This window comes from Ranitomeya variabilis, chromosome 4 (assembly GCF_051348905.1).
Source record: "Ranitomeya variabilis isolate aRanVar5 chromosome 4, aRanVar5.hap1, whole genome shotgun sequence".
NCBI classification, from domain to species: domain Eukaryota; kingdom Metazoa; phylum Chordata; class Amphibia; order Anura; family Dendrobatidae; genus Ranitomeya; species Ranitomeya variabilis.
This window is the reverse complement of record NC_135235.1, coordinates 295,415,223-295,441,276: the sequence shown is the minus strand read 5'-3', so window position 1 is coordinate 295,441,276 and position 26,054 is coordinate 295,415,223. Positions and strand designations below refer to the sequence as shown.

Genomic DNA, 26,054 nt, shown 5'->3' with positions numbered 1-26,054 from the left:
ATGGGAGATGCCAATTGGTGCTTATAAAGCTCTATAGAAAACTTTAACTGTTGTTTCTAGATCTTCCTCTGCCTGTAGCTCCTCTCCTGTCCCCACCAGTAGCTTCTCTCCTGTCCCCCGCTCCATAGAATTTTAAGGGTATGTACACACAGTGCAGATTTTGATGCGTTTCCACAGCGTTTTGGATGCGCAGAACTGCATCAAATCCACAGTGTAGTACACAAGCAATGTTAGTCATTGGGAAATTTAGAATTGTTGTGCACATGCTGTGGAAAAATACGCGCAGATTTGCAGCATTTTATTTTCCGCAGCATGTCAATTCTTTTTGCTGATCTGCAGCATTTCTGCACCCATTGACTACCATTGAGTCAGGCAAATCCGCAGGTTTAAAAAGATCTGCGGTTTTGCTGTGGAGTTGGGTGCGAGAAACGTTGCAGATCGGGAGGAGGAAGAGTGTGTGTGGGTGGAGTGTTTGAGCGGAGACTATGTGTGTGGGCAGAGACTGTGTGTGCAGAGAAGATGTGCGTGTCTGCGTGTGGGTGTATGTGTGTATCTGTATGTGTCTGTGTGTGTGTGCCGAGGTCTGCGGGTGTGTGTGGGGCTGTGTGTGTCTGTGTGTGTGTGTGCGGAGGTCTGCAAGGCTGTGTGTGTGTGTGTGCGCGTGTGTGTGTCTGTGTGTTTGTGTGCGGGGCGGTGTGTGTGGGTCTGGATGTAGGCAGGCATCGTCCGATGGGCTACTACACACGTACACACATACAGTATATACTTACCAATCACCTAGTCCCCGACGCCCTTGATTACCTGTAACAAAAAATAAAACTAATAAACCAACAGTATACTTCCTGTTCCGATGTAATCCATTTAATAACGAGTGTCCCATGGTGATCTCCCATTGAGAGTTGTCACATCGGCAGATGTGACCACTCTCCGGGGGCTCCGGTGATGCAATGACAGGAGGTAATCCTCCACACTGTATTTCTCCACCTCCGTGAGTTCAGCAGAGTTCATACTGTCACTTGCGGCCCCGCTGTAAATTCTCACGCAGCAGTGCCGTAAAGTGAGAGCAATGAACTCATTGAACCCTCAATGATAACACTGCAGGAGCAATTATCTCCTGTCAATGTATCACTGGAGGCCCTGTAGAGAGGTCACATCTCCTGATGTGACTGCTCTATAGGGGAGATCGTCATGGGACACTCATTATTAAATGGACTACATTGGACCAGGGAGTATTTGTGTTGGTTTATTATTTTATTTTTTTGCAGGAGATCGAGAGTGTCGCATGGATTGGCAGAACAATAAAGATGGGAAAATGTGTAGTGTTTTATTTCATTAAAATACTTTATTCTGGCTGTGTGTTTATTTAACCCTTTCACGACTATAGGATAAGTAATGGATAGGTGTCTTATTGACGCCTCTCCATTACTAAGCCTGCTTGATGTTACCTAACAATACAAAGATGACATTAACCCCCTATTACCCCATATGCCACCGCTACAGGACAGTGGAAAGAGAGAGGCTAAGAGCTGGAATTGGCGCATCTTAGAGATGCGCCATTTCTGGGCCCGCTGTGAGCTGGTTTTGTAGCCTGGGGCCAATATCCATGGCTCCTTCCTAGGCTATGAATATCAGCCTGCAGCTGTCTGCATAGCCTTTTCTGGCTATTAATTATAGGGGGACCCCACATCATTTTTTTTAGGGGGTCCCCCTATTTTAATAGCCAGTAAAGGATAAATATACAGCTGCAGGTTGATATTCATAGCCTGGGAAGATTCATGGGTATTAACCCCTTCCTAGGCTATAAACATTGTCCCCCAGTCGCTGGCTTTCCCTCTCTGGGCAGAAAATTGCGTGGGAGCCCACACCATATTTTTTTTATTTTTTTTTCAATTTACATATATTGCGTTTAAGGCTGGGGACACACTTGCAAGAAACTCGCACGAGTTTCTCACATCAATACCCGGCACTGATGCCGGCACTCAAGACCGAAGTGTGCGGCTGCATGTATTTCTATACAGCTGAACGCTCCGGTCTGGCGGCAGTGTCGGGTATTGAGGGGCGAGACTCGTGCGAGTTTCTCACAAGTGTGACCCCGTCCTAATGCAGATTTTGTGTGTGTGTCTTTATTTACTCTTTATGTACCATTTTATTATGATTATTACTAAACATCGGCCTTGGTATTATCTATCTATAGATATATCTATCCATCTATCTACAGATATATCTAGGGACCAAAAAAATGGAAGGCAGCACTCCAAGTTTTAGCAAAAATTTAAGTGGACTTTATTGGGCCCACATGGCGTTAGATATATCTATAGATAGATATATCTATAGATAGATATCTATCTATCTATCATCTATATATTATCTATCATCGAGAATCTGGGGAAAGAGCTGAAAACTGCTGTTCATATGGCGCCCCTGAAAGGTTTAGATGCCAGAGAGGTACTGCATCTCAGCCAGAGATGTGGTATCCCAACTCTCTGGTAAGGAGGGAACTTTGTACAGAATTCTGACGCTCGCACCCAACAGACACCAGTTTAGATGGGCACCTGGGTGAACCCTTAGGGAGGATGGCCTCATCTGAGTCTAGATAGGAAAGTGTGTTGGGGAGTGTGTGCAGAAGGTAGGAAAAAGGGGAGGAGCTAATCAGGCAGGGAAGAGTGCGAGGGTAATTGGTCCTGGGAGACCAAAGGAGAAGGAAATCTGAGGCGGAGTGGAAAGGAAGGAGAAGAAGCTCCCAGTAGAAGGGGTTCCAGGAGCACGGGAAGTGCGAAGGCCACCCGTGGAATCCGTATCCAGGCTGACCAGCGTCACTGGAGGAACCAGGTTGCAGTAGGGGATCCGACCCCTGAATTAGTGAGAACTGTTGTGAAATTGGATTTTGGGCTCCCCCGGTGGCCACTGGTGGAATTGAACTGGTGTGCATCATCCCCTCTGTTCACCTGTTTCCATCAGGATGTGGGAGTCGCTATTTAACCTTGCTCCTCTGTCACTTCCATGCCGGTCAACATTGTAATCAGAAGCCTTTCTGTGCATGTTCCTGCTGCTAGACAACTCCCAGCTAAGTTGGACTTTAGTCCTCGTTTGTTTTTGCATTTTGTTCCAGTTCACAGCTGTAGTTTCGTTTCTGTGTCTGGAAAGCTCTTGTGATCTGAAATTGCCACTCTGATGTTATGAGTTAATACTAGAGTCTTAAAGTAATTTCAGGATGGTATTTTGATAGGGTTTTCAGCTGACCATGAAAGTGCCCTTTCTGTCTTCCTGCTATCTAGTAAGCGGACCTCAATTTTGCTAAACCTATTTTCATACTACGTTTGTCATTTCATCTAAAATCACCGCCAATATATGTGGGGGCCTCTGTCTGCCTATCGGGGAAATTTCTCTAGAGGTGAGCCAGGACTATATTTTCCTCTGCCAGGATTAGTTAGTCCTCCGGCCGGCGCTGGGCGTCTAGGGATAAAAACGTAGGCAACGCTACCCGGCTACTGTTAGTTGTGCGGCAGGTTTAGTTCATGGTCAGTTTAGTTTCCATCCTTCCAAGAGCTAGTACTTATGTTTGCTGGGCTATGTTCTCTTGCCATTGAGAACCATAACAGAGAACGCTCCAGGCTCCAACTAAGAATTCAGAGGCTGCCGTGATTGCAGGGGCAGCAGCCACATTTGCACCTACTTGCCGAAAAGGAGAACACATACAGTATCTATAGATAGATAGATAGATAGATAGCTATATCTATAGATAGATAGATATATAGATAGGTAGATATATATATGAATAGATAGATGATAGATATAGCTATAGATATATAAATCTATCTATCTAACTATTATCTATCTCTGTGTGTAAATATTATTCTTCAATAGAGTATGTAAAAGAAGAGGTTGGACAAGGAAATTACTTCAAAATTCTTTTTTTTTTGTATATCTTTATTTAGCTTACAAAACACATACAAATCCGCATGAAAAAAAGCATGAAAATCCACATAAAAAATACATCAAAAATGCATAAAAAAAGCATCGATTGATAGAGAGATATATCAATAGATCGATAGATAGATAGATAGATAGATAGATAGATAATGCATCAAAAACGCTGGTGACCTGCCAGTGACCTCAGATGCAAATTTTACCTGCGTCAAATTCTGAGCAAATACTGAGCCATTCCTGACCATGGAAACATACCCTAAAGTACCAACCGTCATGTCTTCCCTTACCAGTGTGAAGCTCATTGAAAATGGTTGATCAGTCCAGTTCTGATAAAATCCCTTTTTGTATTTGCAGCAGATCTACCAGTTCTCTGAATGCCGAGCTCTGTATAACCCCGGGCTCCTGGATGTCCCGTATCATCTTCTTGTTGCAGAGGATGTAAGTGCTTCCCTCGCAACCTTTATTTCTACTTCGCTACATACATGTACTGTATATGTATATATATACACTGCTCAAAAAAATAAAGGGAACACTTAAACAACAGAATATAACTCCAAGTAAATCAAACTTCCGTGAAATCAAACTTTCCACTTAGGAAGCAACACTGATTGACAATCAGTTTCACATGCTGTTGTACAAATGGAATACAGTCATACAGGTCATACAGGCACGTGGAGGTCACACACACTACTGAGCATCATTTCCTTGTCTAGAGGAATTTCCACTGAAGTTGGATCAGCCTGCAATTTGATTTTCCACTTTGATTTTGAGCATCATTCCAACTCCAGACCTCCGTGGGATATTAGTTGTGATTTACATTGATCATTTTTAGGTTTTACTGTTCTCAAAGCATTCCACTATATAATGCATAAAGATTTACAACTGGAATATTTAATTCAGTAATATCTAGGATGTGGGATTTTAGTGTTCCTTTTATTTTTTTGAGCAGTGTATGTATATATATATATATATATATATATATATATATATATATATACACATATATATATATACATATATATATACATATATACAATACAGACACACCAGTACATACACAAATATTTCTGAATATATGTGTATTCATACAAGCTCTATATACATATAAACATACATGCACGGGTATATATATATATATATATATATATATATATATATATATATATACACACTTGCATACAAATATATATACATACGCACGCACCTATACAAACATGTATTCAAACATGTATACACAAATACATGCAGACAAACATATGTATATATATTACACATACACTCTGTCATGATCCAGTCCTGAGTTTGTTTTCAACTGTCTTTTCTCTGGACTGGTCATGCAGGAGTTAATCTCCTCTGCCTCGTCTTGAAGCTGGCTGGGTTATTTCAGTCCTCTGCAGCCTACTGGCCAGTGTCAGTTATAGTTCATGCTTCCTGGCTTGAGCCCCTGACCTGAATACCTTCGTGTTCCTTATGCCTCTAACTGCCTGTACTCGTGTATGACTCAACTTGATCTCTGGACTTCACCCCTTGTTTCCCGTCTCTGATACCACTCTCCCCGACTGGCTTCGACTCTGGCTTGTACCCTGACTTCGTCTTTTGTCTCACGTTTTGTTTACTATGTTCCCGGTAGGCTCTGACTTCTTGCTTATCCCCGACTTGTGTTTTGCTGTTATCTTTGGTACTTCGGCTCCTGACAGTTTTGGATTCGGCTTGTTTGACTACTCTTTCGTTACCTGTGGTACCTGTGCTGCTGTTCAGTGTTGCTATGCTGTGTGTGCAACCTCTCTTCCCCCACCAGCACTCCCTGGTGGAGGTTGCACTATACTGCAGTGCAGCAGCACATTACACACTCATTTTCATACACACACATATATAAAGTTGTGCTTAAAAATGTACATACCCCGGCAGAATTTTTGCTTTCTTTTTTTTAATGAATAAAGATTTACAACTGGAATATTTCATTCAGTGATATCTAGGATGTGGGATTTTAGTGATCTTTTTATTTGTCTGAGCAGTGTATGTATATACTGTATATATACAGTATATATATATATATATATATATATATATATATATTGTATATACTCAAAAGTAACGAGCCAATAACGGTATGCACACCCATAAAGTATACAAAAAATCTCAAAAATGTTTATTACACCTCAAAAAAGACAAATACAATAAAACCATTTAAAAAAGGCCTGAATACAGAACCATGAACCACCACCCCTAAGCACATATGTCATGGAATAACATAGACACAACAATAAAGTGCAAGAAAAATACACAAGTAGCATGCATGAACATATGAAAGTATAATGATACACTGGCGGATGACTTATAATTAGGGTTGAGCGACTTTTATTTTTATAGGATCGGGTCGGGTTTCACGAAACCCCACTTTCTCAAAAGTCGGGTTGAGTGAAATCGGACGATCCTATAAAAAAGTCGGGGTCGGCCGAAACACGAAACCCAATGCAGTGCAATGGGATACTATGGTTCCCAGGGTCTGAAGGAGAGGAAACTCTCCTTCAGGCTCTGGGATCCATATTAATGTGTAAAATAAAGAATTAAAATAAAAAATATTGATATACTCACCTCTCCGACGCAGCCTGGACCTTACCGCTGGTAACCGGCAGCCTTCTTTGCTTAAAATGAGCGCGTTCAGGGCCTTCCATGATGTCACGGCTTCTGATTGGTCGCGTGCCGCTCATGTGACCGCCACGCGACCAATCACAAGCCGTGACGTAATTCTCAGGTCCTAAATTCCTAATTCTAGGAATTTAGGACCTGAGAATTACGTCACGGCTTGTGATTGGTCGCGTGGAGGTCACATGGGTGGCCGCGACCAATCACAAGCCGTGACGTCATCTAAGGCCCTGAACGCGCTCATTCTTAGGAAGGAAGGCTGCCGGAAAGAAGCCGAGGGTGAGTATATTCCTATTAGGTATATACTCACCCTCGGACCCGCCCTGCTTCTTTCCGGCAGCCTTCCTTCTTAAGAATGAGCGCGTTCAGGGCCTTAGATGACGTCACGGGTTGTGATTGGTCGCGGCCGCCCATGTGACCGCTCACGCGACCAATCACAAGCCGTGACGTAATTCTCAGGTCCTAAATTCCTAGAATTAGGAATTTAGGACCTTAGAATTACGTCACGGCTTGTGATTGGTCACGTGGCGGTCACATGAGCGGCACGCGACCAATCAGAAGCCGTGACGTCATGGAAGGCCGTAAACGCGCTCATTTTAAGCAAAGAAGGCTGCCGGTTACCAGCGGCGATGTCCAGGGGCCTCCGGAGAGGTGAGTATATCAATATTTTTTATTTTAATTCTTCATTTTACACTTAAATGTGGATTCCGATACCGATTTCCGATATCGCAAACATATCGGAACTCGGTATCGGAATTCCGATACCAGATTCAGAAGATCGCCGACCTCATGGCCGACCCCACACAGGGGTTGGGTCGGGTTTCATGAAACCCGACTTTGCCAAAAGTCGGCGACTTCTGAAAATGGCCGAGCCGTTTTGCTCAACCCTACTTATAATGATACACTGGCGGATAGTCAAGTGATGAAATTACTGCAGTTCAGTGTATTAAGTATGGAAATATAAAGTACTTTATATTTCCATACTTAATACACTGAACTGCAGTAATTTCATCACTTGACTATCCGCCAGTGTATCATTATAAGTCAATGTATATCTCTGTTCAGTCCTTTATACTTTCATATGTTCATGCATGCTACATTGAGCCATTATCTGTATAGATAGGAGACATTGTGTATTTTTCTTGCACTTTATTGTTATGTCTATGTTATTCCATGACATATGTGCTTAGGGGTGGTGGTTCATGGTTCTGTATTCAGGCCTTTGTTAAATGGTTTTATTGTATTTGTCTTTTTTGAGGTGTAATAAACATTTTTTGAGATTTTTTGTATACTTTATGGGTGTGCATACCGTTATTGGCCTAGTCTTTTTTCTCTGGTATTTCCATTATATGGGGTCCTGATTCAATATGGATATTCAAAAACACTTAACCTACTGATGTCTCAATTAATTTTACTTTTATTGGTATCTATTTTTATTTTTGACATTTACCGGTAGCTGCTGCATTTTCCACCCTAGGCTTATACTCAAGTCATTAAGTTTTCCCAGTTTTTTGTGGAAAAATTAGGGGTCTTGGCTCATACTGGGGTCGGCTTAAACTCGAGTATATACAGTATATCTATGCTATATATATATATATATATATATATATAATGTCTGTGTACTTTTTCTTCCCTAAGTAATAGTTTAGTGGGCTGTACTCTGTTACCTCCCTTGCTCTAAAAGAAATCAGTTCTCCGTGCACTGCCCGCCTATGGAGCATGTGGTGGGTGAGCTTGTGTCTATACACAGGAGTCAGGCAGAAGAGGCAGAGCTGCAGAGAGGAAGGAGAGCAAGAGGCTGAGCCCATCGTGAACCCATAGGCACTGAAATGATGCTGTGATTACAGGAAAGCAGCGTGCACGGGGGGAGTATCAGGCAGTCATTACATATATACATTCCCTTTAAATGTGAATATCTTACCAACATTCCAGTCCATATTGTCAAACCTGTGTGGGCCACAATTGACATGTGATAATAATATATTCGACGGTAGGTTGTTGACATAAGAATGCCGATGGCTATAAAAAAGATCCCAGTAAATATCTGTGTTGTCTGCAAAATAAGAAATTAATTTAATCTATTTATAATATAGCTGTAGGAGACCAACATATTCATATGCCAGAGAAAGAGTATAAACCTATAAGTATATGAAATGTCAAAGTATAGCGAGGCTTACTAATGGTGATGGGCAGGCCCGTATTTGCCACTAGGTACCGGAGGTCCAGTGCCTAGGGCGGCAGATTGCAGGGGGCGGCACCCGGGTCGAGATTTAAAAAAGAAAAAAAATATTATTTTTCCATTTTTTCCCTTTTTTCGTTCCCCTTCTTCACAGAGCCATAACTTTTTTATTTTTCCGTCAATATGTGAGGGCTTTTTCTTTGTGGGATGAGTTGTAATTTTGAACAACTTCATTGATTTTACCATATAATGTATTGGAAAATGTGGATAAAAAATTCCAAGTGTTTTGAAATTGCAAAAAAAAAGTGCAATTCCACAATATTAAATAGTTCTGCAACTATTTGTATGCATATCGATCCATATGCAACTTCTTGTGGAATATAACCAGGTGGTACAAAAATCCAAACATAGCATATCTTCAATAAGAAGGAGTAGAAATTCAGCACTCATCCGTAGAACCTGTAGAAACGTCAGTTAAGACGCAAAACGGCCATAGTCCCTCTTTTTTCTTTTCCCCTGCTGCAAACCCTGTTTTTACCTGATCGCTGCAAAGGAAGATGTCCATGTGTATGAAACAAAGGACTTTTATTCAAAGGATATGGGTGTGTGCTGCATTTCTACTCCTTCTATTCAATTGTATATATTGAATCCAGAAAGGTAGGCAATGTTCATAAGAAATATATGATACAAAATGGGAACAAAATAATCTGATATATACATTTACATGACATAAAAAGGAATAATGAAAGAAAATTGCTAAACCTGATGTTAAGGATAGCTCAGAGGTTAGCGGAGGGAGATACTCCTTAGGAAAACTGACAAAACCTACAGCAAGCTGTACCTTCCAAAGACTGACAAATGACCCAAATACTGCTTTTTACTATACCCACGTATCTCCCCTTGATGAGTTCATGTGGGGGCTGATTGTGGGATGTTGCTCGGTTTGTTAGAATTTTATGAGGACCCCAACTTACTGGATATCTTTGCCCCTGGAGGTCCCAGGCCGTAGATATTGTCGTCATGTTTGCCCAGCAATTTTATGTTTTTATAGAGATGAAACATGACATGGATAGCATCATCCATTTGAGCGTTATTAAGTTCTGCTGGCCTATCTAGATTCCCTGTCAGTATGTTTTTGAATAGTGAGAGGAAAGTGGACAACACAGAGGAAACGCACGCAAACACGGGGAGAACAAACAGACTCCTTGCAGATGTTTTCCTTGGTGGGATTTCAACCCAGGACCCCAGGGCTGCAAAGCAACAGTGCTAACCACTGAGCCACTATGATTCAAGTTCTTAAACATAAACACAGCATTAGTGAAGTCAATCTGATTTGTCCTCATCATATATCCCTATAGATAAACAGTAATCATGGAAGGCATGGATTTTTTTAAATGTAGTCTTTTTTGTCCAGTTCTGTACAGGGTCCCTCTGGGGGATTTCACACCAGTCAATGCTAGAGGTGTATTGTCCACAGCAAGAGACTATGCTGCTACCCCCTCCACTGTCACAATTTTGGCAGTACCCTCAGGGTGTGAATACAATTGAATAGTGGATCAAAGAACCAACAGATCCCTGATCCACCATTCAGCCTGTGAACTCAAACCTAGCACAATTACATCAGTTCTTCGCACCTGCAATGTGGAGCTACAGTCCTCATACTGCACAGACCTGAGCAACACAGCGGGGGAACACAACTAGGTGAGTAGTGATATTTGTATTGAAATGTAGGAGCAATTATACAGTGAGGAGTCATCATACTGAGTGAGGGGCTGTAGGGGACATCATTCTGAGGGACTAAGGGGACAGAATTATGTTGGGGGCTATGTGGACCATTATACTGTGTTGGGAGGTTATGGGGGCTTATACTCAGAGGATGCTATCATACTGACAGGCTATCATACAGTGTGGGGGCATTATACTATGTATAGGGAACCCATGGGTGTGCATCATACTGTGGAAGGAGGCACTTAGGGACATAAATGATGAGAAAGCATCATATTGAACATGTGGGTGGACTGTGGGGTGTAATTGTAAGGGATATTCACTGTGGATATCATACTGTGTGCATGTGGGTGGGCGCATTTTTGGGAGAGTCATGCACTATTATTGCCATAAAAGGGGAATAATGTGTGAGAACACTAAGGGGCTTAGAGGCTTCAATAGGGGCATCATTACTGTGTATATGTCACAATTAGTGATGGGCGAGTGTGCTCATTACTTGGGTTTTCTGAGCATGCTCGGGTGTTCTCCGAGTATCTTGGGCGTTCGCCGAGTATCTCAGTCGTGCTCATAGATTATGTTTGTGTCTCCGCAGCTGCATGATTTGCGGCTGATAGACAGCCTGAATACATGTGGGGATTCCCTAACAAACAGGCAATCCCTGCGTGTGTTCAGGCTGTCTAGCAGCCGCAAATTATGCAGTTGCGGAGACACAAACATAATCTACGAGCATGCCCGAGATACTTGGAGAACACCCGAGCATGCTCGGAATACTCGAGTAATGAGCACACTCGCTCATCACTAGTCATAATACATGTCCCTCAACCAATTTACAAAAGTTGGGAAATATGACCCTGCGTACTTCACCATATATTTTTTGGGAAAAGAGGTTGGTTACTTTAGCATTGTGTGCCAAACCCTGTGCAGGGAGGGCAGCCGTGCGCAGGGGCCTACTTGGGGGAATTCACACCAATCAGTGCACCAAAAAGTCTAATTTAAAAAAAAAATCGACTCAATCGCAAGAAAATAGTAACCATGAAAGCGATGGATTTGTTTTTTTTAAATGCAAGCCATTTGTGTCCAATCCTACGCTGCAGAACACCGTGGGAATACACACCAGTCGATGCAAAAAAAAAAACAATCCTAATTTTTAGTAAAAATGAATCACTGGCTTTTTTTTTTTAAACCATGATGAAACACATTTTTTTTTTTACAGCGCAGTAGTGAAATATCTGATAATGTAACATTTTCTTGGCCATCACATCCCAAGGAAAGTTCCATGAAGGTATTAATGACATTTAAAAATTGAAGCAGCAGAGGTAGGTTCATACACTATAGCCCACGATAAAGCAATAGGAATCATCATGGGGCAGCAGGATAAGTTTAAGAGTTGCTATTCTTCCTTCTTTCTTTGTTGCATCCTTGTCAGTTTTTTCCCCAATATGATAAAGAGTATAATGACATAGTAGGATGAACTGAGCCATAAACTAACAAATTTTGTAGGTTCTCCCAAAGGCCTCAGTAAGCAAAATATGTCCCTAATAATTGCCAGTGTTGGACCTCAAGGTAATGTACTTCGAGCTTTAGTGTCTTTGCCGCATGATGTAATCAGTTACCGCCTTAGGTTGCTTGTACAGACGCTCCAGCATATGTAGCATTGAATTCCATTGTGTTACAGTGCCGCAATTCAGGCAGTGCTCAGTCATCCTGCTATGTCCCTGCAAATCTCAGAGGCCGTTCTACGCCACGTAAGACAGTTTGAAGTACCCGTTCTCTCCTGGCCAAGAGCACCACCTTATTTAAGCAGGAATATTTGCTTACAAATGTTGCACTATCAAATTGAGGACATACACTTTGGAAGGAACATGTATTACTTTGTCCAAAAGCATTGAAACCACAATGCTACTGGTATGGTCGCTTACTAAGTTGCCCAGTGTGACATACAATACAATGATCTGCCCGGCTGCTGTTGGGGATAATAGGTAGTTACCCATTCAGAAGGATGTGGAGGAGTTGAAAAGGGTGCATAGGGGTCTCCTAACATGGAGGTTTCACCAGTGCACAGATAGCTGTCAGTCAAAGTGCCGAGATGCTCCTACAGACGTCGCTCACCATATAATAAAAGGTGACTAATTTTCTCCAGGCACACATACATGACTGAAAGCCGGGGTCTCTCTGGATAAATCAAGTGCCACTTGGTTTCCTTTTAGAGGCTATGTTGCACTATGTCCACCTAAAGGCATTTTATTGTATTTTATTGTGCGTTTTTTAGCTCTGCTTTTGTTTTATTCTTCTCCTTCATATGATTCCATAGTCTCCAAAGTCACATTATGAGCATTTATACAGGCAGAAAATGGTTGAACAATTGACATGTTCCTTCTATTTACACATGGAAAAGAATGGAAAAAATCCTAGCAACATGTGCGCAAAATGCACGTTGTGCCCTGGAAGCTTATTCACAGAGTATTTGGAATGGATTTTGTAGTACAAACTGCTCCAAGTCTAAATCAGGATGAACATACACTTAAAGCAAAGTTGGGCAAAAAGCAGTCCGCAGGCCACATACGGCCCTCTGCTGTTCCAATCTGGACTGAGACAGCCGAGGGGCTGAAAACAGTGGCCCACAGGCTGCACCATGCCCTCGCCAGACCATCTGACACTTCCCGCTGTCACTGGATGCAGACAGCGGTGAATACATTGGGGAGGATGGTGCCGCCAGCTCCTTCTTCCACCAATCAGCGCCTGAGTATGCAGACACAATGACTTCTCTTCATCGCGTTGCTGCTGCTGAGACTCAGTGCATCGGAGACAGGAGTAAAGCACCGTGGGATCAGAACGGAAGTATGTGCTATTTTTTTCCCCTTCTTTCTTTGATATGTGTATGGGATGTTTACATGTGTATAGGAGGCAATGTGGGGACACATATTGTATATAGGAGGCTATGTGGGGGCTCATGCTGTATGTAGGGAAGCAGTGTAGGGGCTCATGTTGTATTTAGGCAGGCTGAGTGGGGGGCTAATGCTGTATATAATGAGGCTGTGGTGTGAGCTCAAACTGTATATAGGGTGCCTGTGGTGGGGGCTCATGCGGTATATGGGGAAGTTGTAGTGGGACTCATGCCATATATAGGGGATGTTAGCATACTCAATTATGCTCAATATTAAGTGACAACACAAGTATAAAATAGTAATTATTGTAATTAATATGTTAATATTAATAATGAGCATAATTAATTTCAAACTATTGGTTCGGCCCTCCACAACAGTCATGGTTTCTCATGTGGCCCCTCGGGGAAATGAACTGCCCACCCTTGACATAAAGGGTTTGTACTATGTTCTGTCTTTAGGAGCACACTATTCTCCTGCCTCCCAGCTTTTTGCTGCCAGGGAGGTCTGCGCTCTTGAAGACTGACAGTCTAGACCAGTTGTATGGTTGAGCCACTGGACCCAGCCAATTTTTCTCCAATGCTGCTACCAGAAGTAGTTTTGCCTTTGCAGCATTGGATAGATCGTTAATAACATTAAAAATTTATCGGTTCTTGAGAATGGAGAGGATTCTTTATATGAAATAAATTGCACAGTTGGTTATTTTTCCAACCAATTTGGAATATTATCCATTTAAGAAGATGAGACAAGCCATTTAAGCTGATTTTACATGGATTTTAGTGCTGGGAGCTTAAGCGTTTGGATTGACACCTAATTCTCGAGCAGTTGGGAGGATCGGCTGGTGTTACTCAATATTCGTGTAAATCCTGGTAAAGAACAACTGTGTTACAAATATGACATGGACTTACTCCTAAAACTTCAGGTTCTCCCTTGTAAAATGCAACAATTTGTTTGGGGGTGCTGGATGGAGCAGCGCCGGTTTCTCCTTCTTCAGGTCCATTTCCTCGATCACTTTGTGGTCTCACCTGAGAGATAACCACAACACCACCCGCATCTCCTACGGCTGTAGACATGAATCTTAAAATGCAAGGGAAAGTGACATAAATTACATATAATATATGAAAATCATACTTCTATGTCTTAAAGGGAATCAGTTCGATTATGACGATACCAATTGTACGCAATTTGTTATACGCTTTCCTAGATTTCTGAAATGAAATCAGTTATTAGCTTTTGTGTTGCCAAATTTTGAGAACCATAAGTGATTTTTTTTTGTGGGATGAGTCAATGTTATTATTAGTACCATTTTGGACTGATGTCTTTTTTTTTTTCATTTTTTTATTAATTATTTTAGGAGATGAATAACGGTGAAAAAAGCAATATAGGCTTTTAGTTTTTATTTTTATATATTTAAAGGGAATCTGTCACCTTTTGAACTTTTTGAGTTAATAATATGGGCATACGGGTGGTATACAGCTGAAATTAGTCATACCTGTATGCCTCCTGGATGATGCCTTCTTCAGTAAAAAATATCTTTTATAGTTTCGATCTTCCACGCTATGGGGTGTAGGCTGCCTGGAAGTAAAGACTGCGTCCTGTCTTCATTATACAAGATTTCTCCTCCCCTTCTCTTCAGTGTCCATTTGGCATCATGTGCACTGCCGGAAATCCCGCGCCTGCGCATTCTTCTTGCCGTCTCTCCTCTGTTCTGTTCTGTGGGCGCTGTCTTCAATTTTGATGTGCAAAGGTCACTGTAACTTCTGGTCTCAGTGATCTCTGGTACACAGTAAAAGTGAATTCCCCACAGTGCAGAGGAGAGATGGAAGCCACAATGCACAGGTGCAGGATTTCCGGTGGCGCACATGGCGTCAAATGGACACTGAAGAGAAGGGGATTAGAAATCTTGTATAATGAAGACCAGACACAGTCTTATCGTCCGGGCAGCCTACTCCCCATAGCCTGAAAAATTGAAGGTATAAAAGATGATTTTTACTGAACAAGGTATCATCCAGTAGGCATACAGGTATGATTAATTTCAGCTGTATGCAACCTGTATGCCCATATTAATAAAACAAAATGCTAAAAAGGATGACAGAGTCTCTTTAAATCTATGAATAAAAGAACTAAAAAAAAACATATATTGCTTTTTCACATTTATTCATCTCTTAAAAAATGAATTAAAAAATACATCAGTCCAAAATGGTACTAATGATAACATTGACTCATCCCACAAAAAAGTCACTTATGATTCTCAAAATTTGGCAATACAAAAGCTAATGATTTTTTTTATTGATTTTGTTTAAAAAAAATCTAGTAAAGTGAAAAACAAATTATGTACAATTTGAATCGTCATAATCGAATGGACCTGAAAATAAAGCCAACTTGTCAGTTTTACTGAACAATGAGTACTGTAAAAACAAAAAATACCCCAACAACGAAACCTTAAAAAAAATTACATAAATTACAGTCTGCTATTTTTGCTCCAATGTTACCCCCCAAAAGAAGATAAAAGTTTTTCAACACATTATTGGCTGTATTCATCACGTGCATTTTTTTTTTTTGAAATTCTTTATTTAAGTTTTCAATTAACATAAGAAAAACATGTTGTAATAAACATAAGCTCTCGTGTCAAACATACAGATGTTTTGTTAGCTTACAAGTCATAAAATAGTCAAAAGAGACTGTATTGTCAATATATACTCGTTAGAAAATAAAAACAGTTGAGCATACAGAAAACATAGAAACACAGAAACAAAATTTCAGGACCAAAGAAACTAGCACTAGATATCAATATGAGCTATAAAAGAAATTTGTAAGGCTAGGAGGTGTAGCAGGAGGGACTATAATGTCGCAAGTAAAGTTATTATCAATTGAAGAGGAGGAACGGATGGCAGGAAAAATGGCTGTAATGTGCAAAAATTGGTACAGTCGCGGAGGCGGACGGTCATCGCGTCTTGTCTGAAAAATTCGAGCTAGGGGGGATAGAGGGGATTCTTGGTAGGGAACTGGTAGGGATAATCAACGATGAAGATTTCTTGTCTTGGATCTAGGGGTGGGGGACGAAAAAGAACCCCAAGGAAGCCAAGAGGTTTTAAATTTCTCGTGGGTTCGTGTTTCCCAACTAGACAGTTCCTCCAAACGATATAGGTCTTGTACTTTAAGGATCCACTCATTGAACGATGGAGGGGATGTTTTTCTCCAGTGTATTGAAATCAAATGTTTTGCAGCTGCTAATAAAATGGGTAATAAGCCGTGTTTCTTTGGGTTAAAGGAGGGAGAAGGAAGGGAAAGCAACACATCTTGAGGAGCTAGATCTCGATCCATTAGGCCCATACTATGGAGAGATTTGTTTATATCTGTCCAGAATTGTTTGAGTTCTAAACAAAACCAGAAAATATGAGATAAGGAACCCACGGATCGAGAGCATCTCCAACACAGCGGAGAGTCCACCAATCCCAAATGAAACAATCTTTCTGGGGTTCGGTACCACCTAGAAAGGATTTTAAATGAATTCTCTTGTAGTAGGATGCATCTGGAGAACCCGTGAGAGTTTGCGAGTATCTGTTGAGTTTCCTGGGAGGATAATGTCACTCCCAACTCCTTCTCCCAAGAAAAGAGGTATAAGGGTTTAAATTGAATTGGGCGTTGGAGGAGGTTTGCGTAAAGTTTAGATACTAGTTTAGAGATTGGGGGCTTTAACTTCACTAGTAAATCGAGCCAAAGCCAATCTGAAGAGTGACTTATCTTGGTTCTAAAATTCGTCAGTATACGGTGTATGTGATATTTTTGGAGAAAATTAGTAGGTTGTTTTGTAGCGTTGATCGGCCAATTATCTTTGCAAGGTACTTGATTTGATAGGAATTGAGAGATTGTGGCGTTTGGAAGTGATGTCCAGAGTCCATAGGTGTCCTCATATGCAGGATCTACCAACCATGGAATGATCCCGATCGGGATGCTGTCAAGAAAGTGACAGTACGGGAGTTGATTTGGTACAAGAGAGCGTCTTACAGATAAGGTATTATGTAGGATTTCGTCAAGTTTTTTATGTGGGCTATTGAAGGACGACCAGAGGTATAGGTCAACTTCTTCACCTAACAAGGTTAGTTCTAATTTTGTATTAAAGTTTTCTGGATTAGGTTTTAGCAGGTTTAACCATCTAGCGAGATGTATAGCTTTATAGTAAGTTTTGATATCTGGAAGGCCAAGTCCTCCCCTTCCTCTGGGAAGAGAAAGAATTTTAAAAGTGAGTCTGGCTTTTTTGTATTTCCAAATAAAATGAGAGATCAGTTGGTTGGCTGAATGGAGGAATGAATTGGGGAGGGGTATGGGAACCATGTTCATGGTATAAAAGATTTTTGGGAATATGTAGGATTTAATGACATTTATTCTTCCCATCCAAGATAGGTAGGGAAGGTCATAATTTTTTAGATCTGTTTGGAGCCGTGCTAGGAGGGGAGTGTAATTATATTTGTAAATGGAGGAGGGGTTAGCTGTAAGGTAAATTCCCAGATATTTTAGTTTTTCTGAAGGCCAATTAAAGGGGGTGCTTTCTTTTAATTCTAGAATGTCCGAGATCTTTGCTGAGATGTTTAATGCTTCAGATTTGATCACGTGCATTTTTTAAGTCACTTTCTAATATGATTTGTTTTTGCTGGGAGAAAAGGAAGCTGGAAAAAACAATAGAGCAATACCAATTGCAAAATAAATAAGTAGTAGGGAATTTGCTCACCAGTAGTGATGAGCGAGTATACTTGTTGCTCGGGTTTTCCTGAGCATGCTCGGGGGTCCTCCGAGTATGTTTAGTGCTCGGAGATTTAGTTTTTCTTGCTGCAGCTGAATGATTTACATCTGTTAGCCAGCATAAGTACATGTGGGGATTCCCTAGCAACCAGGCAACCCCCACATGTACTTATGCTGGCTAACAGATGTAAATCATTCAGCTGCGGCAAGAAAAACTAAATCTCCGAGCACTAAAAAATACTCGGAGGACCCCCAAGCGTGTTCGAGAAATCTCGAGTAACGAGTATATTCGCTCATCACTATTTGTGAGTGCTCGGAGATTTAGTTTTTGTCAACTCAGCTGCATGACTTATGGCTGCTAGACAGCCTGAATACATGTGGGGGTTGCCTTGCTGCTGGGGAATCCCCTCATGTATTCAAGCTGTCTAGCAGCTGCAAATCATGCAGCTGCATCAACAAAAACTTAACCCCTTCACCCCCAAGGGTGGTTTGCACGTTAATGACCGGGCCAATTTTTACAATTCTGACCACTGTCCCTTTATGAGGTTATAACTCTGGATCGCTTCAACGGATCTTGGCGATTCTGACATTATTTTCTCGTGACATATTGTACTTCATGATAGTGGTAAAATTTCTTCGATATAACTTGCGTTTATTTGTGAAAAAAACGAATATTTGGCGAAAATTTTGAAAATTTCGCAATTTTCCAACTTTGAATTTTTATGCCCTTAAATCACAGACATATGTCACGCAAAATACTTAATAAGTAACATTTCCCACTTGCCTACTTTACATCAGCACAATTTTGGAACCAAAATTTTTTTTTGTGACGGAGTTATAAGGGTTAAAAGTTGACCAGCAATTTCTCATTTTTACAACACCATTTTTTTTTTAGGGACCACATCTCATTTGAAGTCATTTTGAGGGGTCTATATGATAGAATGGTGTCACACTTGGGTATTTTCTAAAAACTGCACCCCTCAAGGTACTCAAAACCACTTTCAAGAAGTTTATTAACCCTTCAGGTGTTTCACAGGAATTTTTGGAATGTTTAAATAAAAATGAACATTTAACTTTTTTTCACACAAAATTTATTTCAGCTCCAATTTGTTTTATTTTACCAAGGGTAACAGGAGAAAATAGACCCCAAAATTTGTTGTACAATTTGTCCTGAGTACGCTGATACCCCATATGTGGGGGTAAACCACTGTTTGGGCGCATGGCAGAGCTCGGAAGGAAAGGAGCGCCATTTGACTTTTCAATGCAAAATTGACTGGAATTGAGATGGGATACCATGTTGCATTTGGAGAGCCCCTGATGTGCCTACACATTGAAACCCCACACAAGTGACACCATTTTGGAAAGTAGACCCCCTAAGGAACTTATCTAGATGTGTGTTGAGCACTTTGACCCAACAAGTGCTTCACAGAAGTTTATAATGCAGAGCCGTAAAAATAAAAAATCATTTTTTCACAAAAATGATCTTTTCGCCCCCATTTTTTTATTTCCCCAAGGGTAAGAGAAGAAATTATACCACAAAAGTTGTTGTGCAATTTGTCCTGAGTACGACGATACCCCATATGTGGGGGTAAACCACTGTTTGGGCGCATAGCAGAGCTCGGAAGGGAAGGAGCGCTATTTTACTATTCAATGCAAAATTGACTGGAATTCAGATGGGATGCCATGTTGCGTTTGGAGAGCCCTTGATGTGCCTAAACATTAAAAACCCCCACAAGTGACACCATTTTGGAAAGTAGACCCCCTAAGGAACTTATCTAGATGTGATTTGAGAGCTTTGAACGCTTTGAACCCCCAAGTGTTTCACTACAGTTTATAACGCAGAGCCGTGAAAATAAAAATTCTTTTTTTTTCACAAAAATGATTTTTTAGCCCCTAGTTTTGTATTTTCACAAGGGTATCAGGATAAATTGGACCCCAAAAGTTGTTGTCCAATTTGTCCTGAGTACGCTGATACCCCATATGTGGGGGGGAACCACTGTTTGGGCGCATGACAGAGCTCGGAAGGGAAGGAGCGCCATTTGGAATGCAGACTTAAATGGATTGGTCTGCAGACTTCACGTTGCATTTGCAGAGCCCCTGATGTACCCAAACAGTACAAACCCCCCACAAGTGACCCCATATCGGAAACTAGACCCCCCAAGGAACTTATCTAGATGTGTTGTGAGAACTTTGAACCCCCAAGTGTTTCACTACAGTTTACAACGCAGAGCCGTGAAAATAAAAAATCTTTTTTTTCCCACAAAACTTATTTTTTGGCCCCCAGTTTTGTATTTTCCCAAGGGTAGCAGGAGAAATTGGACCCCAAAAGATGATGTCCAATTTGTCCTGAGTACGCTGATGCCCCATATGTTGGGGTAAACCCCTGTTTGGGCACACGGGAGAGCTCTGAAGGGAAGGAGCACTGTTTTCCTTTTTCAACGCAGAATTGGCTGGAATTCAGATCGGATGCCATGTCCCGTTTGGAGAGCCCCTGATGTGCCTAAACAGTGGAAACCCCCCAATTATAACAAACCCTAATCCAAACACACCCCTTACCCTAATCCCAACAGTAACCCTAACCACTCCTCTAACCCAGACACACCCAACCCTATTCCCAACCGTAAATGTAATCCAAACCCTAACCCTATCTTTAGCCCCAACCCTAACTGTAGCCCCAACCCTTGCCCCAACCCTAGCCCTAACCCTAGCAATAACCCTAGCCCTATCACTAGCCCTAACACTAGCCGTAACACTAACCCTAGCCCTAACCCTAACCCTAGCCCCAACCCTAGCCCTAACCCTAGCCCTAGCCCCAACCCTAGCCCTAGCCCTAGCCCCAACGCTAGCCCTAACCCTAACGCTTGCCCTCACCCTAACCCTAACTCTAGTCCTAACTCTAGCCCTAACCCTAACCCTAACGGGAAAATGGAAATAAATACATTTTTTAATTTTTGTATTTTTCCCTAACTAAGGGGGTGATGAAGGGGGGTTTGATTTACTTTTATAGCGGGTTTTTTAGCGGATTTTTATGATTGGCAGCCGTCACACACTGAAAGACGCTTTTCATTGCAAAAAATATTTTTTGCGTTACCACATTTTGAGAGCTATAATTTTTCCATATTTTGGTCCACAGAGTCATGTGAGGTCTTGTTTTTTGCGGGACGAGTTGACGTTTTTATTGGTAATATTTTCGGACACGTGACATTTTTTGATCGCTTTTTATTCCGATTTTTGTGAGGCAGAGTGATCAAAAACCAGCTATTCATGAATTTCTTTTGGGGGAGGCGTTTATACCGTTCCGCGTTTGGTAAAATTGATAAAGCAGTTTTATTCGTCGGGTCAGTACAATTACAGCGATATCTCATTTATATAATTTTTTTTATGTTTTGGCGCTTTTATACGATAAAAACTATTTTATAGAAAAAATAATTATTTTGGTATCGCTTTATTCTCAGGACTATAACTTTTTTATTTTTTTGCTGATGATGCTGTGTGGCAGTTCGTTTTTTGCGGGACAAGATGACGTTTTCAGCGGTACCATGGTTATTTATATCAGTCTTTTTGATCGCGTGTTATTCCACTTTTTGTTCGGCGGTATGATAATAAAGCGTTGTTTTTTGCCTCTTTTTTTTTCTTACGGTGTTTACTGAAGGGGTTAACTAGTGGGGCAGTTTTATAGGTTGGGTCGTTACGGACGTGGCGATACTAAATATGTGTACTTTTGTTTGTTTTTTTTTATTTAGCTAAAGAAATGTATTTATGGGAATAATAAATATATTTTTTTTTCTTTATTTAGGATTTTTTTTTTTTTTTACACATGTGGGAATTTTTTTTTACTTTTTTACTTTGTCCCAGGGGGGGACATTACAGATCATTGATCTGACAGTGTGCACAGCACTCTGTCAGATCGACGATCTGCTGTGCAGGGCTGCAGGCTTACCAAGCGCCTGCTCTGAGCAGGCACTCGGTAAGCCACCTCCCTCCCTGCAGGACCCGGATGCCGCGGCCATCTTGGATCCGGGACCTGCGGCGAGGAGGGAGGTAGGAGACCCTCGGAGCAACGCGATCACATCGCGTTGCTGCGGGGGTCTCAGGGAAGCCCGCAAGGAGCCCCCTCCCTGCGCGATGCTTCCCTATACCGCCGGCACACCGCAATCATGTTTGATCGCGGTGTGCCGGGGGTTAATGTGCCGGGGGCGGTCCGTGACCGCTCCTGGCACATAGTGCCGGATGTCAGCTGCGATATGCAGCTGACACCCGGCCGCGATCGGCCGCGCTCCCCCCGTGAGCGCCGCCGATCGGTGATGACGTACTATCCCGTCGGTGGTCATACGGGCCCACCCCACCTCGACGGGATAGTACGTCCGATGTCAGGAAGGGGTTAATCTCCGAGCACTCACAAATACTCGGAGACCACCAGAGCGTGCTCAGGAAAACCCGAGCAACGAGTATACTCACTCATCACTACTCACCAGGCAAAGTTGTGTGACCACGACAATGGCTGCTGCAGACCAGCAAAGTGATAAAGGATAAAAAATAAGGAATAGGGTTTTGTTCTGCGCTGCCAAAGAGTCCAATATTGAGACTGGAGATCGTGGATGAATAAACCCAGGAAACCGGGAGAAATTCAAGTGCGGTTGTATTGTCTATTGAATTCATGAATTTTGCTCTAATCCCAAAATTGTCTTTTTTTCAACATTCAACCATTTTTGCATTATACCTTTCGGAAAATGTCTAAAAAAAATGTGACTTATAACTGACATACATAAAGTAACTTCTAGAGTCAGAGGACTGGAAAAGAGTTGTCCCAAATGTTGCGACTTTTTTGAAAAAAATTGCATGATTATCTAAAACATCTGTAAAAACCTCATTGACATAAAAAGTAACTAAACTGCAAAAGGCAATCTGAAAAAGGTTCAAATCGTTTGATGAATTTGTTGCAAACCATAATGTCACTACTTGCAAAGGTATTCACCCCCCCCCCCCCCCAAAAAAAAAAAAGTCGAAATCATACCTCCCAACTTTTGAAGATGGGAAAGAGGGACAAAGTTAGCGGCGCGCGAAGCGCGCCGCGGCAAATTTTAGGCCACGCCTCTGACCACACCCATTCATAATTAGTCACACCCATATCCACGTCCCAACTACACCCATTTAGCACTGCTGATCACACTGTTTCATATACAATAGTTATAAACAAAAAAATATGGCCACACAGTGCTCCATACTGTATAATGACCGCACATGACGCTCCATACTGTATAATGGCCACACATGACGCTCCATACTGTATAATGGCCACACATGACGCTCCATACTGTATAATGGCCACACATGACGCTCCATACTGTATAATGGCCGCACATGACGCTCCATACTGTATAATGACCGCACATGATGCTCCATACTGTATAATGACCGCACATGATGCTCCATACTGTATAATGACCGCACATGATGCTCCATACTGTATAATGACCGCACATGATGCCCCATACCGTATAATGGCCGCACATGATGCTCCATACTGTATAATGACTGCACATGATGCTCCAGACCGTATAATGACCACACATGATGCCCCATACTGTATAATGGCCACACATGACGCTCCATACTGTATAATGGCCACACATGATGCTCCATACTGTATAATGACCGCACATGATGCTCCGTATTGTATATTGACCGCACATGATGCTGCATACTGTATACTGGCTGCACATGATGCTCCATATTGTATAATGACTGCACATGATGCCCCATACTGTATAATGGCCACACATGACGCTCCATACTGTATAATGACCGCACATGATGCTCCATACTGTATAATGGCCGCACATGATGCTCCATACTGTATAATGACCGCACATGATGCTCCATACTGTATAATGGCCGCACATGATGCCCCATACTGTATAATGACCGCACATGATGCTCCATACTGTATAATGACCGCACATGATGCTCCGTATTGTATATTGACCGCACATGATGCTGCATACTGTATACTGGCTGCACATGATGCTCCATATTGTATAATGACTGCACATGATGCTCCATACTGTATAATGGCCGCACATGATGCTCCATACTGTATAATGACCGCACATGATGCTCCATACTGTATAATTGCCACACATGACGCTCCATACTGTATAATGACCACACATGACGCTCCATACTGTATAATGACGGCATGCATACCGTATAATGGCCCCACATGATGCTCCATACCGTATAATGGCCGCACATGACGCTCCATACTGTATAATGACCGCACATGATGCTCCATACTGTATGATGACCACACATGATGCTCCATACTGTATGCTGGGTGCACATGATGCTTCATACTGTATAATGACCACACATGATGCTCCATACTGTATAATGACCGCACATGATGCTGCATACTGTATAATGACCGCACATGATGCTCCATACTGTATAATGGCCACAGTTCTCCATACTGTATAATGACATACAGGCACGCAGCTCACACACACACGCTCACACACATGCACACGCACACAGCTCACACACACGGCCCACACACACGCAGCACACACACAGCTCACACACGCACGCAGCTCACACACATGCAGCATCACACACACAGTATCACACATACACACGCAGCATCACAAACGCAGCTCACACACAAATGCATCACATACGCAGCCTTCACACACACACCCATCACACACACACGCAGTCATCACACACACACACGCAGTCATCACACACACACACGCAGCCATCACACACACACACACGCAGCCATCACACACACACACGCAGCCATCACACACACACACCCAGCCATCACACACACGCAGCCATCACACACACACACCCAGCCATCACACACACACACCCAGCCATCACACACACACCCAGCCATCACACACACACACCCACAGCCAGGTTGGCACTAGGAGGGTGCTGGCTGGCACTGTTAGAGGTGTTACAGTGCTACCTGTGGATGGAGAGGTGCATGGACACACTGCACTATCTGGTTTGCAGGCTTCTCCCTGCCGCCCCTTATCCGCCATACACAATGCATGCCGGTGTGTGCCGGTAATGATGACCGCCTCCCTCCCCCTCACACGCCGCTGCCGCCTCCGAGTGACACAAGGACCAGACTCTGCGCCTCAGCATCGGGTACCACAGATTCCCGCGCATGCGCGTTGCGGTGCGTGGTGGGGGAGACACCAGGCTGGAGTCGGCGCCGCGCACGCAGCTGGTCCCTCCTTCCCCGATCTCCTGGCCCAGATTTACTAAACAAAGGCTGCAGAGTGTGATCATGCCGGCCGCTTACGTCACTGACCCCGCCCGGAGTGCGGGACTAGTCCTAATCGTCTCTACGTCCCGGAAGTGGGCGGGGCTTCACCGGCGGCCGCAAATTCGGGATTTTAAATGCCCGAAGCGGGACAGCGGGACCCCGGTGCCAAAGCGGGACTGTCCCGCTGAAATCGGGACGGTTGGGAGGTATGCGAAATGCAATAACGAATCTGCCCCTGTATTTAATATACTTAGAGTGAAAAGAATAAAATATGGCTCTTCCAACACAAAAAGAAAACAAAAAGATATATGTCAAGATCCAAAATAGCTGGTTTCTTAAGGGTTAATATTAGGTCTATTGTTTTTTTACTGATTTACGTCCAGAGATTGAAACTGAATTGCAGAACTGAACACATCAGCACTAATCCCTCTCCCATCTTCATAGTTTGCTACAATGTATCATGTTACAAGTTGCTACAAAGTATGTTAACAGTTTGTTACAAAGTATCGCACAATGGGTCAGTGTAGAGTTCACCCCCTGTAGATCTTTAGCATCTTGTGCTGCTAAACATGAAGGAGACTTACCCAGAGGTTTCCTCCCCGATGGTCCAGAAAATATGGAGGAATTGTTTACAGAAATTGCATAATGCTCATGTGACTCCATATAG

At 42.4% G+C, this 26,054-nt stretch overlaps 1 protein-coding gene across 1 annotated transcript in view; it reads right to left on the bottom strand.

Annotated features, from left to right (window-relative positions):
- The window catches only part of LOC143764570 (membrane-spanning 4-domains subfamily A member 4A-like), a 49,978-nt gene that overhangs the window by 9,987 nt on the left and 13,937 nt on the right, over nt 1–26,054 (bottom strand). The window contains exons 2-3 of the mRNA XM_077250264.1: nt 14,268–14,436; nt 8,495–8,626 (exon numbers count right to left, since the gene is read on the bottom strand). Coding sequence (XP_077106379.1) covers nt 8,495–8,626; nt 14,268–14,432 — 297 coding nt within the window. The 5' untranslated portion in view covers nt 14,433–14,436. The remainder of the gene's footprint in view (nt 1–8,494; nt 8,627–14,267; nt 14,437–26,054) is intronic.